The 17182-nt window shown below is 45.4% G+C and overlaps 1 protein-coding gene across 2 annotated transcripts in view; it reads right to left on the bottom strand.

The window, feature by feature from the left end:
- The window catches only part of LOC117517504 (calpain-5-like), a 63460-nt gene that overhangs the window by 14416 nt on the left and 31862 nt on the right, over positions 1-17182 (bottom strand). For both annotated transcript variants that reach the window (XM_034178532.1, XM_034178533.1), the window contains exons 7-9: positions 7572-7649; positions 7297-7492; positions 7093-7215 (exon numbers count right to left, since the gene is read on the bottom strand). In XM_034178532.1, coding sequence (XP_034034423.1) covers positions 7093-7215; positions 7297-7492; positions 7572-7649 — 397 coding nt within the window. The remainder of the gene's footprint in view (positions 1-7092; positions 7216-7296; positions 7493-7571; positions 7650-17182) is intronic.

The following is a 17182-nucleotide window of genomic DNA, read 5'->3' on the forward strand; positions in this document are numbered from 1 at the left end:
GTTAACCAGATCCCGTTACGTTACAGTAAGTTAACATCTGCTTTAAAACTTGCCCTCATTTCTATGCAATTAACTAAACTCAAGGCATTATGATCATGATTTACAAAAGGACTGCATCACAGCTGACACAACTTACTGAGGAGATATCTAAAGACAAACAAAAACAGAACCATGTTGTGAAGGTGTAGGAACACGGACCCACAACAGGGGGCGTTAAATGAACGGACAATGGATAAGCCAAACAGTAACAATTTAATGTTGTGAAGTGCACAACGGAATACAGACAGTTTTGGTACCACAGACAATTACGAGGTCTGTCCATAAAGTATAGGTCCTTTTTATTTTTTTCAAAAACTATATGGATTTCATTCATATGTTTTTACGTCAGACATGCTTGAACCCTCGTGCGCATGCGTGAGTTTTTCCACGCCTGTCGGTGACGTCATTCGCCTGTGAGCACTCCTTGTGGGAGGAGTCGTCCAGCCCCTCGTCGGAATTCCTTTGTCTGAGAAGTTGCTGAGAGACTGGCGCTTTGTTTGAAGTGGACATGGTTCGAAAAATTAAGCTGGTTTTCGGTGAAAATTTTAACAGCTGATGAGAGATTTTGAGGTGATACTGTCGCTTTAAGGACTTCCCACGGAGCGAGACGTCGTGCAGCACTCCCAGTCGCCGTCGTCAGCCTGTTTCAAGACGTGCGGGCGGATTGCAGCGTCGGCTCGCAGCTGCCGCGACGCTCCGCCACAGGAAAAACATCTCTGTTGGAAGCCTTAAGGACAAGTTGGAACATGCCCAGCTGTTAAACAATTTCTCATATACTCACTCCACTGAAAGCCATCAAAAGCCACCTGGATTTTACAAATGGTTATCAACATGGAGGTGTTTTTCCTGTGCCGCCACACCGCGCCGGCTGCGTCCCGACACGCGGACCCGTCCGCACGTCTTTCATTAAAAAAATTTCCTTTAACAGTGGAATATCCGGATAAAATGCTGAAACCGACTTCTTCTGAAACTTCTGTTCTCTCACGACGTCCTGGATCAATAGAGCCTGAAATGTGGAGGTTTTCAGCCCCCAGTTCCCTGCAGAAACTCCTCCAGACCTGGGAGGAGAACTGAGGACCATGATCCGAGACAATGTCCGATGGAATCCCATGCAGATCGTTGGTTCTTCGTCCCGGGGTGGTATGTGATCCGAAAGTCAAAACGCCCGAAGAACAGTGACCAGCCAGCGGGCTTGCCTGGGGTTCAGACACTTGGCGGTCCGAATGTACTCCAGGTTCCGATGGTCAGTGAAAACCGTGAATGGTACCGAAGCTCCCTCCAACAGGTGTCTCCACTCCTCCAGAGCCTCCTTCACCGCAAGAAGTTCCTGATTGCCGACGTCATAATTCCTTTCAGCCGGGGTCAACCTGCGGGAAAAATAGGCACATGGGTGGAGAACCTTGTCGGACTCCCTGCTCTGGGACAGCACGGCTCCTATCCCTGAGTCAGAGGCGTCCACTTCGACTATAAACTGGAGACTAGTATCGGGCTGCACCAGAACTGGTGCAGTCGAGAACCGGCGTTTCAACTCCCTAAACGTGGCTTCACACTGATCCGACCAGGTGAAGGGGACTTTTGTGGAGGTCAGGGCTGTCAGGGGACTAACCACCTGACTATAGCCCTTTATTACGTAAGCCACCCGGCTAGCGTCTGACGCGTACATGACGGGACGCTGTGAAAAGACGAGCGAGCACTGCATTAAGAAGTCCGCGCACGTCTCGACACAACCTCCGTACGGCTCCAGAGGGCTTATGTATGCTTCAGGGGACGGTGGGGGGGTTCGTTGAATGACCAGTGGAATGTCTGTTTCAGGCCTCCGGTCAGCAGGGGGAGGCGCTGCAGCAGCGCCCTGAGCCTGCGCTTCCACCTTGGCGGTGAGAGCCTCCATCCTCCGATTGAGAATCACATTCTGCTCGGTGACTAAGTCCAGCCGAGCAGTGAAAGCAGTTAAGATTTGCTGCAGCTCACCTAACACGCCTCCTGCTGATGCCTGTGCACCTCGCGCTTCCATTGGCTGTTCAAGCGATGGTTGATGCCCCTCGGGATCCATGACTTTGGCCGAGAAATCCTGTTGTGAAGGTGTAGGAACACGGACCCACAACAGGGGGCGTTAAATGAATGGACAATGGATAAGCCGAACAGTAAAAATTTAATGTTGTGAAGTGCACAACGGAATACAGACAAACAGTTTTGGTACCACAGACAATTATATGTAGCGTGACGTGTGGGCAGGCTTGAGGATAGGAGACGTCTGTCCCGAACCGAGTCGGATCCCACACGGCCTTCACCGCCAATGGATCTGAAGAACACCGGAGCCGCCAAGTCCTGGATCCCCAGGTGGCCACCGTCTCCAGCTGTCAGACCTGGTACTGCTGGCAGAGAACAGAAACAGTATTGATGAGTGTGAGTTCGCACACTCAGTAATCCCACAGTCTGTGTTCTTTTGGGAGGGAGCACCTCCACCTGCAATCACACACTCGTGCAGCTCCTGTCTAACCACTTATCTGGTTGGAGTGTGAAGCGAAGCCGTCGCTGATCACACCAAACGCCAATCCCTCAGATAAGGCACACCACAGGAAAACGGCTGCAAAGAAGTTCAGACTCTAAGTCAGAGTTAAGTGTAGCAGAGAAATTACCTTTCTAGTGGCTGATTTCTCGGCGTTGAGGTGGAGTTGTAGTCTGGCCTTTATGGTGGTGGTGATGAACTGTGGATGAGTGACAGCTGGTGCTGATGATGAGTGACAGCTGTCACTCCCGGTTGCTCCGACGCCCTCTCGTGCTTGAAGCCCGCACTTCAAGCAGGGCGCCATCTGGTGGTGGTGGGCCAGCAGTACCTCCTCTTCAGCGGCCCACACAACAACCAGCTACAACAGCAGCCCACCTGGAGTTTGCCAAAAGACATCTGAAGGACTCTCAGACCATGAGAAACAAAACTCTCTGGTTTGATGAGACAAAGATTGAACTCTTTGATGTGAATCCCAGGCTTCATGTTTGGAGGAAACCAGGCACCATCCCTACAGTGAAGCATGGTGGTGGCAGCATCATGCTGTGGGGATGTTTTTCAGCAGCAGGAACTGGGAGACTAGTCAGGATTGAGGGAAAGATGAATGCAGCAATGTACAGAGACATCCTGGATGAAAATCTGCTCCAGAGCGCTCTTGACCTCAGACTGGGGCGACGGTTCATCTTTCAGCAGGACAGTGACCCTAAGCACACAGCCAAGATATCAAAGGATGTGGCTTCAGGAAAACTTTGTGAATGTCCTTGAGTGGCTGCCAAAGATCATGGGCACTGGAAGATTTTGTCTGTGCTGAGACTGTCAAAATTATATGTTACATAAAGTCACAATAACATACATACAGGACAATCAAAACAAAAGTTTTCTTTCCTTTGGAACAACCAAAGAAAAAAAGGGGGAACTAATTAAAGTTATATCTGTGTAAAATAAAATTAAAAAGAAGAAAAAATGAATTAATCGCTTTATTCTTCTTGGTGGTGGGGGTGGGCGGGCACTCTTAGCCTTTCCTAAACACAAAGGCAAAAGACTGGGAACCACTCACTCACTCATCTTCAAGCGCTCACTCCAATTAAGGGTCACAGGGGTGCTGGAGCTTATCCCAGCAGTTATAGGGCGTGAGGCGGGGTACACTCTGGACAGGACGCCAGTCTATCGCAGTGCCAGACGGTGTCACTATATGGAACAAGAGTCATCAGGAGATGACATATACCTCCAGACATATACCTACATCAATTGTTCACACTGAGACAACAGTTCCTTTTTTAGAGTGTAGCTTTTTGTAATGTGGCAATGCTTGTCGCTGAACTTTCCACACATTACTGAGAGTTTAACATAAACTCTCAGGAAATATGTTTGTCTGACTTAGTTTTTGGCTTGAAACAATTATGTACTAAATCATGTTCAGTACGATTACAATCTTGATGAAATGTTGGATTTTGGTAATGTCTGTGTGTCATAAAAAAACCCCTACAGCTGTCTATTTTTACAAAAAACAAAGACAGAGAAAAATAAAACAAAGCCACATCCTATGACCAAATGAAGCCTAAATGTGATGAAAGATTTCAACTAAAGAACACAGTCCAGACAAACATCGTTTTATGTGTATACTGTTGATCATGCAGTGGAATCATAGTGTAAGAATGATTTCTTTTTAAATAAAAATAAAAGTCTGATCCCAGTAGCCCAAGGCCTGGATGCAGCCAAAATGCCAAAAAAAAAAAAAAAAAAAAAAAAATCAGTCTGAGGTATACCTTATTTTTTATTACTAAATGCACTCCATGTGATATTTCCACTTCTGGGTGCAAATGTAAAAGAATCTTGGGTAATTGCACCCAACGTCTCATTTTAGGAAAGACACTGCTATTAATAATATTTTTACAGTCATGTAGCTGCCACAAACAGGGATGTCCAGATCAGGTTTTTTGGCCCCAGTCCTGATCAGTAATTTAGGGTCTGGTTTGTGTAAAAATGTGCGCAGACATCACTGTAATCATAAACACTCCAATATGCTGATTTAGTAACAGTGCGCAATGAAGACTGCATCTGTCAATTGCACAAAATAGTGTGTTTTGTCAATTTAGTGCATTTGCCTAAATAAAAATGCAATTTCAGGTTTGTCCACATGAGTGCGCAAAATTCTGGAGGGAACATGCAAATAGGGGAGGTTTGTACACACAACATGAGTGATTAAGTTTGAGAAGACATTTAGCCGGTGCTGATTGTGTGATTGATTATGCGAGTTTAAACCTTTGGTGTTAATTTATTGCACTTGACAGCACAAGCACAGAAAACGTTGCCTCCCGCACACAGAATAATAAAAAAAATTCACTGACTGTGTACATCGGACATATTTAAAGAGGTTAACAGTTTATCTTTAAGTTTATTTCCTTAAGAATAATTGTCTCCATGCGTAACAGGTGCACCACAGTACATTTTGGTGCAACTCATGATAATTATAGTCACTGATGTGTCATGCTGTGTTACACAAATAGGCACATCATAGGGTTTGTGCGGAATGATCCCTTGCCTTTATGGCTACACTGTACTGTCTCTAAAAACTGGAGAAAAATGTCCTTAATGACTAGAAAAACTGATTTGTTTTTTTGTAGAAAACACTACCTGATTGGACAGGAAGAATCTAATATTACTTGCACCATCCCTCAGAAACAGATATGGTGCATTTTAAGTGAAGAAGAGTGATTTTTTTAAAAGTTATGTTTGTAGCACCACAGGGCAGCAATGAATGCGGAAGTGCTGTCTGATACAGCATCACGCTTATGAAACATAGCAAGACTGATGTACATGTATGTTGATAATATATGTGAATAAATAGCTTTGTTGTATTTAAAACAGTGTTAAGGCGCTTTTGTGATGGAGGCCAGCAGGAGTTGCTGTGCAATAGCAGTCAATCAGCCTCACTCCCCCCACAGTTAGGCTGAAGCCTGGGTTTTTAGACGACTGGTCAGAGCGTCCAACTCTTATGCCGGAGATCATAAGGTTTGTGTCCCAATGGGAGTGAGTGGGAAGAGTCAGAATCACATGTCATAGTGAGCTGCAACAATTTTAGATGTACTTTTCATCGCCAGGACTCTGTTCGGCTGGTGACTCTGCTTTAAATGGTAAATGCACATTTATAATGCGCTTTTCCATCTGCATCAGATGCTCAAAGCATTTTACAGTAATGCCTCACATTCACCCCGACGTGAGGGTGCTGTCATACAAGGTGCTCACTACACACTGGGAGCAACTAGGGGATTAAGGACCTTGCCCAAGGGCCCTTAGTGATTTTCCAGTCAGGCTGGGATTTGAACCAAGGATCCTCCGGTCTCAAGCCCAACAATCAACCACTACACCATCACCTCCCCTTAGTGCCCCCCCTACTCAGGTTTACTTTATGGGATACCAGTTAGTCAAAAAAAATCTTGATTGGACCGATTTGGATCGAGATATCCCAAACTCACAAGCTGTTGGAAGGTGATGTTCTAAGTGTGTACACTTGCCCTGTCTGTGTCTTGGTTTTTAGATTTGTGTTCCAGTCCTTGACTGAATATGGTTTATGTCTGTTGCCCAAACACCCTTTCAGTCTTCTGTGTGTGTGTCATTCGTGTGGGTCCCGTTTATGTGTGCATGCATGCGCCTGTAGTCCATGTCTGAGTCTTGTGTGTGTGTGTGTGTGTGTGGGCATGTCTCCCATTGTCTCTCTAGTTCCTGGTCCACTACCTCTCTGGGTTTGTGCTCCTGTCACATCTGTGTTCCCCCGTACTCAATTGTCCAGGTCATTGTGTTTTTTGTTTATCTGTCCTGTTGTATAGTTCTCCATGATTTCTCACTTTACACAGTTCTTTATTCGTTGCTTGCATTTGTCCTTTGGGTTGTCATTTGATCATTGTTTGAGTTGTTTATCATGCTGTCTTTTATTTCCACTGTTGTTTTTGCATTTTGTGTTCCTTTAGGATTTCACATGTCTCAGTTATTTCTTGTCTGTTGTGATGTTTGCACCTGTTACTCATTAGTTCTTCTGCTTTTAAGCTGTATCCGTTTGTCTATCATTTGCCGGTCAATTAACATTTTGTTAATGTGTCTTGGTGAATTATGCTCGTGGTCTCCCCAGCGTTTGTTATTAGTAAGTACACTGTCTTCATCTGTCATCAGTTTTATCCTTTCCCTCGCATCTTGCGGTTAGGTTCCGCCCTGTGTTTAGTGTTGGAATTTTTGTTATCGTTACATCCCTGCACCTGTTCGTTTGATTTTTGCTCTTTCCCCTGGATTATTAAAGCACTGTGTTCTTTGTACTCACACCTCTGTGTCCTGGGTATCTGCTTTGGTGTTGTATTTGACTCAGATTCTGGCCGTATTGTAACACAGTGGCAAGATGATAATAGTTACTGGAACTACATCACCGATGCAGCAAAAATGTTGAATTTTGCCCTTTTGTTAGGTGGATAACAACAGTATGTTGATTCATGTGTAGCTATTTGCTGCATTATTCATGAAGAAACAGCCTGTCAAGCCTCGTGTATTACTTTGAAAGTTACCTTTAGCACACTGAAGCCAATGCTCAGATTTTCCCCTTGACCCTCTTTTCTGTGAAGCTTCGTGTCCTTCTGCTGTAAGGAGATCAAGACTTCTTCTTCTGGCTTTGTGATGTCAAACAAGTACTACAAAGGGAGCAGAAAACAGGTAAACATACACGTCCATGAGCACAGTGGTGCTGATGTTCATGCAGAGTCCATCAGCACCTGAGGGTTCTGCAGGAAGGTCTGCTTGTTGTTGGGACAGCCACCACAGCGGTTTAACAGAGGCTCGGCGTTCTTTGTCCAGCTGCCAAAGTGCACGACCTCGTGCCATGTTTTATGGGTGGTGAAGACGGACGTGTTGATGAGGCGACAGACATCTGCATTAGTGAAGAACTTGCACCAGTCTGTGAATGACATCCTGTGGACGTCAACAGAACACTTTATTACAAGTGTGGCACAGTAATGATGGACATGATAATCAGATGGGTGGGACGAACCAGAACTCGCCATCATCTTCCACGGTGATGCCGAGGTTTCCCCTCTCTGTGTCACCGACCTTTGACCATTCCTCAGAGCTGCAGGCAAAACAAACTGCAGTTAAAGAACTAGGACAGGAAAAAAAAAAAAAACACACTGCAAAAACTGAAATCTAACAAAGTAAAAAAAGAGACTTGTTTAAAGAAAAATTGACTTAATTTTTGTCTAAATAGAAAAATAATCTTGTCAAGCATTTTTTACATAAGAAAAAAAATGTCTTATTTTTGGAAAATGTATCTCACTTTTTTTAAGTTTTTCCAGCTAATATCAAGCTGCATTTAACCAGTATCAAGGAAAGACAATGGATTTCAAATCATCCAAGCAAAGGAATAAGACTGTTTTTCTCTTAAAATCAGAATTCTGTCTAGTTTTAAGGCACATTTTGATTATTCAGTGCCTCTGCATTTTGCTAGTTTTGAGAACTCTAACCAAGTAAAATTTCTTACCCCATTGACAGATTTTTTGCTTAATACAAGACAATTTGGCTAGATTTTGGATTATTTGTCTTATTTTGAGAGGGACAGTTTTTGCAGTGCAATTCTCATGACATGGCAACATTTCACTGTAAATTAATCAAGTCCAGAATAGTTATACCATATTGTCGCACCTGTTAAAAAATGCCTCCTGAAAAAGAAAAACCCATATACAAGTATAAGTCACATCTTTTTTAATGTACGGAAATGGCGTAGTTCCAAACTATAGGTGTTTCACCTTGCGTGGAGTGAAGCTATTTTAGATTATAAGCATGCTTTATTGGCTACGAAGCAGGCGTATTATTCTGAATTGATCAACAAAAACAAGCATAACTCAAAGTTCTTGTTTGATACGGTGGCATTTCTTATTCATGGACAGCCACCTGTTGGTCGTTCTCCTTTTTCAGCACAGGACTTTCTGGACTATTTCGAAAAGAAAATAGAAGATATTAGGTTAAGCACATCTCAGCATACTTTGGTTGAATCATTGTATCCAGCTACTGAGCTGGGGACTACTACTGAGGTGCTACCTAGATTCATGGAATTTAACAGTATCTCACAAGGTGTGCTGACGAAACTCATGATGTCTACTAGAAGCACAACTTGTTTATTTGATCCTATACCAACAAAACTGTTTAAGGATCTTTGGCCCATTCTTGGGCCGACTGTGCTGGAAATTGTTAACCTTTCTTTAAACTCTGGATCTGTTCCAAATTGTTTTAAATCTGCAGTGGTTAAACCACTACTCAAGAAATCTAATCTTGATCCTGGTGAATTGAAAAATTATAGGCCGATATCAAATCTATCATTCTGCTCTAAAATTCTGGAAAAGGTGGTTTCACGGCATCTTGTGGACTATCTTACTGAGAATGACCTTTTTGAGCCACTGCAGTCTGCTTTTAGAAGACATCACTCCACAGAAACAGCACTTATTAAAGTAGTTAATGATCTTCTGCGAGCAATGGACTCGGATACTACTACAGCATTGGTGTTGTTGGATCTCAGTGCTGCGTTTGACACAGTTGATCATCATATTCTACTTGATAGGCTAGAAAACTGTTTCGGGATTACTGGAACTGCTCTTGTGTGGCTGACGTCTTATCTGTCTGGTTGTTCCCATTGTGTTTTGTGCAATGACACTACCTCTGACTTTAAGGGCATGAAGTTCGGGGTTCCGCAGGGATCCGTTCTGGGTCCCCTGCTTTTTTCCCTGTATATGGCACCCCTTGGGATCATTTTGCGGCGTTTCGGGGTTGCTTTTCATTGTTATGCTGATGATACTCAGTTGTATATGCCGATAGCTGCTGGAAATCCTGTCCACATAAAATCTTTACAGGACTGTCTTGCAGCAGTGAGAAGTTGGATGTCTAGCAACTTTCTACTTTTGAACTCTGATAACACTGAAATGATGGTTCTTGGCCCAGCAAGACATCGGCACCAATTTGATCAGCTGGCGCTTAGCCTAGGTTCATGTGTTATACATCATACTGACAAAGTGAGGAACCTTGGGGTAATCTTTGATCCTACGTTGTCCTTTGACCTCCACATTAGGGACATTACGAGGACTGCTTTCTTTCATCTGAGAAATATAGCAAAGATTCGCCCCATCTTGTCTATGGCTGATGCTGAGACTCTGATTCACGCATTTGTCTCTTCTAGATTGGATTATTGTAATGCTTTATTTTCTGGTCTGCCGCAGTCTAGCATTCGAGGACTTCAGTTGGTGCAGAATGCTGCTGCCAGAATTTTGACACAAAGTAGAAGGTTTGACCACATTACTCCCATTCTGGCATCCCTTCATTGGCTACCGGTTTCTGCCACATTGGATTTTAAAGTTTTATTGTTGGTTTATAAAACTGTTCATGGACTGGCGCCTTCCTACTTGGCGGACTTGGTTAAGCCCTACGTACCTGCGAGGCCTTTGCGTTCGCAGGGCGCAGGGCTTCTGTGTGTTCCGAGGATGAACAAAAAGTCTGTGGGGTATAGAGCCTTTTCCTACCGTGGTCCGGCTCTTTGGAATGATCTACCTGCTGTTATTCGGCAGTCTGACACGGTGGAGATTTTTAAATCAAGACTGAAGACCCACTTTTTTAGACTGTCTTATCATTAATTTTTTAATCTGTTTGTGTTTGCTTTGTAATTTATTTTTATTCTACTGTGTTTTATCTTTTAACTGTGCTTTTCTTGCTTTTAATTTTGAATTTAGATTAATTTGTGTTGTTGTGAATTATGTGAAGCGCCTTGGTGCGACTTTGTTGTGATTTGGCGCTATATAAATTAATAAATTATTATTATAATTATTACTATATGCTCTTTAATTTGTGATTTTTGTGCATTTTTGTAGTGCACGTTTTGATTTTTCAGTATACAAGTTGCACCGAGTTCAAGTTACAGGATCTTCAAAACTCCTTAAAAAAAACAAAAAAACAATGTGACATATACTCTGGAAAATATGGTAATTGCAACTAAGTTGCTTGCAGACTAGATGGAAATAATGTAGAACTACATTACACAGTATTACTGCAATGCTGTCCTTGATGTTACCGCCTCAAAAAAAAAAAAAAAAAAGATGAATTAGGAGAAATTTCTACGGAGGTCAAATTGAGCACTAACAAATATGTAGTTTAAGGTGTGGCAGACAGAGATTGCAAAAAATAAGGATATGGTGACATCTTTATTGTTATAAGAAATGACTGAGATGGTGCTAACCATTTGCGACAACACGAGTTATTTTATTAAAATTATTCAGGTGGCAAAGAAAGAATTCATCATAGTACAGAAACAGCATTAGTGAAGGTTACAAATGATCTTATGGCCTCGGACAGTGGACTCATCTCTGTGCTTGTTCTGTTAGACCTCAGTGCTGCTTTTGATACTGTTGACCATAAAATTTTATTACAGAGATTAGAGCATGCCGTAGGTATTAAAGGCACTGTGCTGCGGTGGTTTGAATCATATTTGTCTAATAGATTACAATTTGTTCATGTAAATGGGGAATCTTCTTCACAGACTAAAGTTAATTATGGAGTTCCACAAGGTTCTGTGCTAGGACCAATTTTATTCACTTTATACATGCTTCCCTTAGGCAGTATTATTAGACGGTATTGCTTAAATTTTCATTGTTACGCAGATGATACCCAGCTTTATCTATCCATGAAGCCAGAGGACACACACCAATTAGCTAAACTGCAGGATTGTCTTACAGACATAAAGACATGGATGACCTCTAATTTCCTGCTTTTAAACTCAGATAAAACTGAAGTTATTGTACTTGGCCCCACAAATCTTAGAAACATGGTGTCTAACCAGATCCTTACTCTGGATGGCATTACCCTGACCTCTAGTAATACTGTGAGAAATCTTGGAGTCATTTTTGATCAGGATATGTCATTCAAAGCGCATATTAAACAAATATGTAGGACTGCTTTTTTGCATTTACGCAATATCTCTAAAATTAGAAAGGTCTTGTCTCAGAGTGATGCTGAAAAACTAATTCATGCATTTATTTCCTCTAGGCTGGACTATTGTAATTCATTATTATCAGGTTGTCCTAAAAGTTCCCTAAAAAGCCTTCAGTTAATTCAAAATGCTGCAGCTAGAGTACTAATGGGGACTAGAAGGAGAGAGCATATCTCACCCATTTTGGCCTCTCTTCATTGGCTTCCTGTTAATTCTAGAATAGAATTTAAAATTCTTCTTCTTACTTATAAGGTTTTGAATAATCAGGTCCCATCTTATCTTAGGGACCTCGTAGTACCATATCACCCCAATAGAGTGCTTCGCTCTCAGACTGCAGGCTTACTTGTAGTTCCTAGGGTTTGTAAGAGTAGAATGGGAGGCAGAGCCTTCAGCTTTCAGGCTCCTCTCCTGTGGAACCAGCTCCCAATTCAGATCAGGGAGACAGACACCCTCTCTACTTTTAAGATTAGGCTTAAAACTTTCCTTTTTGCTAAAGCTTATAGTTAGGGCTGGATCAGGTGACCCTGAACCATCCCTTAGTTATGCTGCTATAGACGTAGACTGCTGGGGGGTTCCCATGATGCACTGTTTCTTTCTCTTTTTGCTCTGTATGCACCACTCTGCATTTAATCATTAGTGATCGATCTCTGCTCCCCTCCACAGCATGTCTTTTTCCTGGTTCTCTCCCTCAGCCCCAACCAGTCCCAGCAGAAGACTGCCCCTCCCTGAGCCTGGTTCTGCTGGAGGTTTCTTCCTGTTGAAAGGGAGTTTTTCCTTCCCACTGTAGCCAAGTGCTTGCTCACAGGGGATCGTTTTGACCGTTGGGGTTTTACATAATTATTGTATGGCCTTGCCTTACAATATAAGGCGCCTTGGGGCAACTGTTTGTTGTGATTTGGCGCTATATAAAAAAAAAATTGATTGAAATTGATTGAAAGAAGTACAAAACACCCATAAAGACCTTGTAGTGACAGTGATAAAGACATACTTATTGCACATTTGTAACATAAGGGCCATAAACACTCACTGGAAAGGCCCCATGTGAATTTTTGCCTATATGGCCTCAGCAGACTCCAGAATTGCCACTACACTCGCCATCGGTATTGCCCTCACACTCTTCTATATGTTTGTTTTGTTTGTTTTTAGAAAAGCCCCTGTACAGGTGCATTTAAAAAAAAGACTATCATGAGAAAGTTCAATATTTTTTGACAGTTATCTCAGAGAGCAAAAATTTTATATATTCTAGTTTCAATACATATAAATTAAATGGTTTCAGCAATTGTTTTTATTTGCATTTTCATAAGTATGGCCTCTGGCACCAAAAAACAAAAAATGCATATCTCAAAATAATAGAATATTTTATTTCAAGTCACTATTTATGCAATGTGAATACCACAAATCTCTCAAATCTGACTCAGTGCACAACCACAATCATAGGGAAGACTGCTGCCTTGACAATTGTCCAGCAGGTACTCACAGACGCCGTCCACAGGGAGGTTAAGCCACAAAAGGTTATTGCTGAAAGCTCTGGCTGTTCAGAGTTCTGGATCAAAGCATAGTCATGAAATGTGGACTGGAGAGGAAAAGTGTGGTTGGAAAAGATGCACAAGCAAAAGGGATGACTGCAGCCTTGAGATGATTGTCAACCAGCTTCAGAAGGAGTGGACTGAGACTGAAGTCAGTGCATCAAGAGCCAACACACACAGATGTGTCCAGGAAATGGGCTGCATGTGTTGTATTCATAGTGCTAAACCACTCCTGAACCAGAGACAATGTCAGAAACATCTTTTACCTGGACTAAAGAGAAAAAGATCTGGTGCTCAGTAGTCCAAAGTCCCCATAGACAATTGATTGTCTCCATAGACAATTCCTGATAACTTATCTATGGGGTATTGTCAAGAGGAGGAGAGATAACAGAACTAATAATCCAGATGACCGAAAGCTGCTATCAAAACAAGATTTCCAGAACACCTCAACAGTGCCACAGACTGATTGCCTACACGCCACGCCACATTGATGCAGGAATTCATTCAAAAGGAGCCATAACCAAATACTGAGTGGATAAATTAACATACTTTTCAGAAGTTATACATTTCTGTATAAAAAATCCTTTTAAAAAACTGATCTGCTGAAATATTCTAATATTTTGAGATATGCATGTTGTTCCTTTTTTTCCTAATGATTAAAATTCATGGTGCTAAACCACTCCCCCTCGAACTGCCACCTTATCGTGGTGGGGGAGTTTGCGTTCCCGGATGATCCTAGGAGCTACGTTGTCGGGGGCTTCGTGCCCCTGGTAGGGTTTCCCATGGCAAACAGATCTTAGGTGACGGGCCAGACTAAGGGCAGTTCAAAAGCTCCCATGGCCAACACGAAATCAAGGACCGAGACGTTGCCCGGTATGGCGGAGCCAGGGCCCCACTCTGGAGCCAGGCCTGGGGTTGGGGCTTGCGCGCAAGTGCCTGGTGGTTGGGCCTTAGCCCACGGGGCCCGGCCGGGCTCAGCCCGAAAGAGCGATGTGGGCCCGCCCTCCTGTGGGTTCACCACCTGCAGAGGGGGCCATGGGGGTCGGGTGCAGAGAGGACTGGGTGGCAGTCGAGGGCGGGTGGCCCGGCGGGCCAGTCCGCGCTCACAGCCTCTGGTTGTTGGGATGTGGAACGTCACCTCGCTGAGATTCTGCGAGAGGTTGAGAGGTACCGACTAGAGATAGTCGGGCTCACCTCCATGCACAGCTTGGGCTCTGGTACCCAACTCCTGGAAAGAGGCTGGATGCTCCACTTTTCTGGCATTGCTCATGGGGAGAGGCAGCAAGCTGGGGTAGCATTACTTATTGCTCCCCAGCTCAGTCGCCATGTGTTGGAGATCACCCCGGTGAACGAGAGGGTCGTGTCGCTATGCCTTCGGGTTGGGGACAGGTCTCTCACTGTTTTCTCGGCCTATGGGCCAAGCAGCAGTGCAGAGTACCCGACCTTCTTGGAGTCTCTGGGAGGGTACGAGATAGTGCTCCGACCGGGGACTCCATTATTCTCCTGGGGGACTTCAACGCCCACATGTGCGACAACAGTGAGACCTGGAGGGGCGTGATTGGGAAGCACGGCCTCCACGATCTGAACCCGAGTGGTGTTCAGTTGTTGGACTTTTGTGCTAGTCACAGTTTGTCCATCATGAACACCATGTTCGAGCACAGGGGTGTCCATAAGTGAACATGGCACCAGGACACCCTGAGCCGGAGGTCGATGATTGACGTTGTAGTCGTATCATCTGACGTTCGGCCACGTGTCTTGGACACTCGGGTAAAGAGCGGGGCTGAGCTGTCGACCGATCACCACCTGGTGGTGAGTTGGATCCGCTGGGAGGGGAGGAAGCCGGTCAAACCTGGCAGGCCCAAACGTATCGTGAGGGTCTGCTGGGAATGACTGGCGGAACCCTCTGTCAGCGAGGTCTTCAACTCCTACCTCTGGGAGAGCTTCTTCCAGATCCCGGGGGAGGTTGGAGACATGGAGTCCGAGTGGACCATGTTCTCCACCTCCACTGTCGATGCGGCCGCCTGCAGCTGTGGTCGCAAGGTCTCTGGTGCCTGTCGCAGCAGCAATCCCCCAATCCGGTGGTGGACACCGGAAGTAAGGGATGCTGTCAAGCTGAAGAAGGAGTCCTACTTGTCTTTGTTGGTAGGTGGGACGCTGAAGGTAGCTGACAGGTACCGGCAGGCCAAGCGTGCTGCAGCCTGTGCGGTCGCAGAGGCAAAAACTCAGGTCTGGGAGGAGTTCGGAGAAGCCATGGAGGAGGATTATCGGTCGGCCTCGAAGAAATTCTGGCAAATCAACCGACGCCTCAGGAGGCGGAAGCAGCTCGCCACCAACACTGTCTATAGTGCGGGTGGGGAGCTGTTGACCCTGACTGGGGATGTTGTCAAACGGTGGAAGGAATACTTCGCGGATCTCCTCAATCCCATCGTCACGTCTTCCAAAGAGGAAGCAGAGACTGGGGACTCAGAGGCGGACTCGTCCATCACCCAGGCCGAAGTCACCGAGGTGGTCAGAAAGCTCCTTAGTGGCAAGGCTCCTGGGGTGGACGAAATCCGTTCTGAGTACCTTAAGGCTCTGGATGTTGTGGGACTGTCCTGGTTGACACGCCTCTGCAACATCGCGTGGCGGTCGGGGACAGTACCCCTGGATTGGCAGACTGGGGTGGTGGTCCCTCTGTTTAAGAAGGGGGACCGGAGGGTGTGTTCCAACTACAGGGGGATCACACTCCTCAGCCTCCCCAGTAAGGTCTACTCCAGGGTGCTGGAGAGGAGAATTCGACCGATAGTCGAACCTCAGATTCAGGAGGAGCAGTGTGGTTTTCATCCTGGTCGGGGCACACTGGACCAGCTCTACACCCTCCATCGGGTGCTCGAGGGTTCATGGGAGTTCGCCCAACCAGTCCACATGTGCTTTGTGGATCTGGAGAAGGCGTTTGACCATGTCCCTCGAGGCGCCCTGCGGGGGGGTGCTCCGGGAGTACGGGGTCCGGGGTCCTTTGCTAAGGGCTATCCGGTCCCTGTACGACCGCAGCAGGAGCTTGGTTCGCATTGCCGGTAGTAAATCAAACCTGTTTCCAGTGCACGTTGGCCTCTGCCAGGGCTGCCCTTTGTCACCGGTTCTGTTCATTACCTTTATGGACAGAATTTCTAGGCGCAGCCAGGGTGTGGAGGGGGTCCGGTTTGGGAACCACAGAATCTCATCTCTGCTGTTTGCGGATGATGTGGTCCTGTTGGCTTCATCAAACCAGGACCTTCAGCGTGCACTGGGGCGGTTTGCAGCCGAGTGTGAAGCATCCAGGATGAAGATCAGCACCTCCAAATCCGAGGCCATGGTTCTCGACCGGAAAAAGGTGCCTTGCCCTCTTCAGGTCAGTGGGGTGTCCTTGCCTCAGGTGGAGGAGTTTAAGTATCTCGGAGTCTTGTTCACGAGTGAGGGACGGATGGAGCGTGAGATCGATAGATGGATCGGTGCAGCGTCTGCAGTGATGCGGTCGCTGTATCGGACCATTATGGTGAAGAGAGAGCTGAGCAGGGGGGCAAAGCTCTCGATTTACCGATCGATCTACGTTCCGACCCTCACCTATGGTCATGAGATTTCGCTCATGACCAAAAGAACAAGATCACGAGTACAAACGGCCGAGATGAGTTTCCTCGGCAGGGTGGCTGGGCGCTCCCTTAGAGATAGGGTGAGGAGCTGTCCTCCACGTCGAAAGGAGCCAGCTGAGGTGGCTCGGGCATCTTTTCCGGATGCCCCCTGGACACCTCGCTGGAGAGGTGTTCCGAGCACGTCCCATCGGGAGGAGGCCCCGGAGAAGACCCAGATCACGCTGGAGGGACTATGTCTCTCAGCTGGCTTGGGAACGCCTTGGGGTTCCCCCGGAGGAGCTGGGAGAGGTGTGTGTGGATTGGGAGGTCTGGGCAGCTTTGCTTGAGCTGCTGCCCCCGTGACCCAACCTAGGATAAGCGGAAGAAAATGGATGGGTGGATGGATTAAAATTCAAATAAAACAAATGAATGAAACATTTTAGTTTCTATGAATTGAAACTAGAATATGTAAAATTTTCACTCTCTGAAATACCTGATAAAAATACTGAATTTTTCCACAATATTCTAA

The sequence above is a fragment of the Thalassophryne amazonica genome, chromosome 9 (assembly GCF_902500255.1).
Source record: "Thalassophryne amazonica chromosome 9, fThaAma1.1, whole genome shotgun sequence".
In the NCBI taxonomy this organism is placed as follows: Eukaryota; Metazoa; Chordata; class Actinopteri; order Batrachoidiformes; family Batrachoididae; genus Thalassophryne; species Thalassophryne amazonica.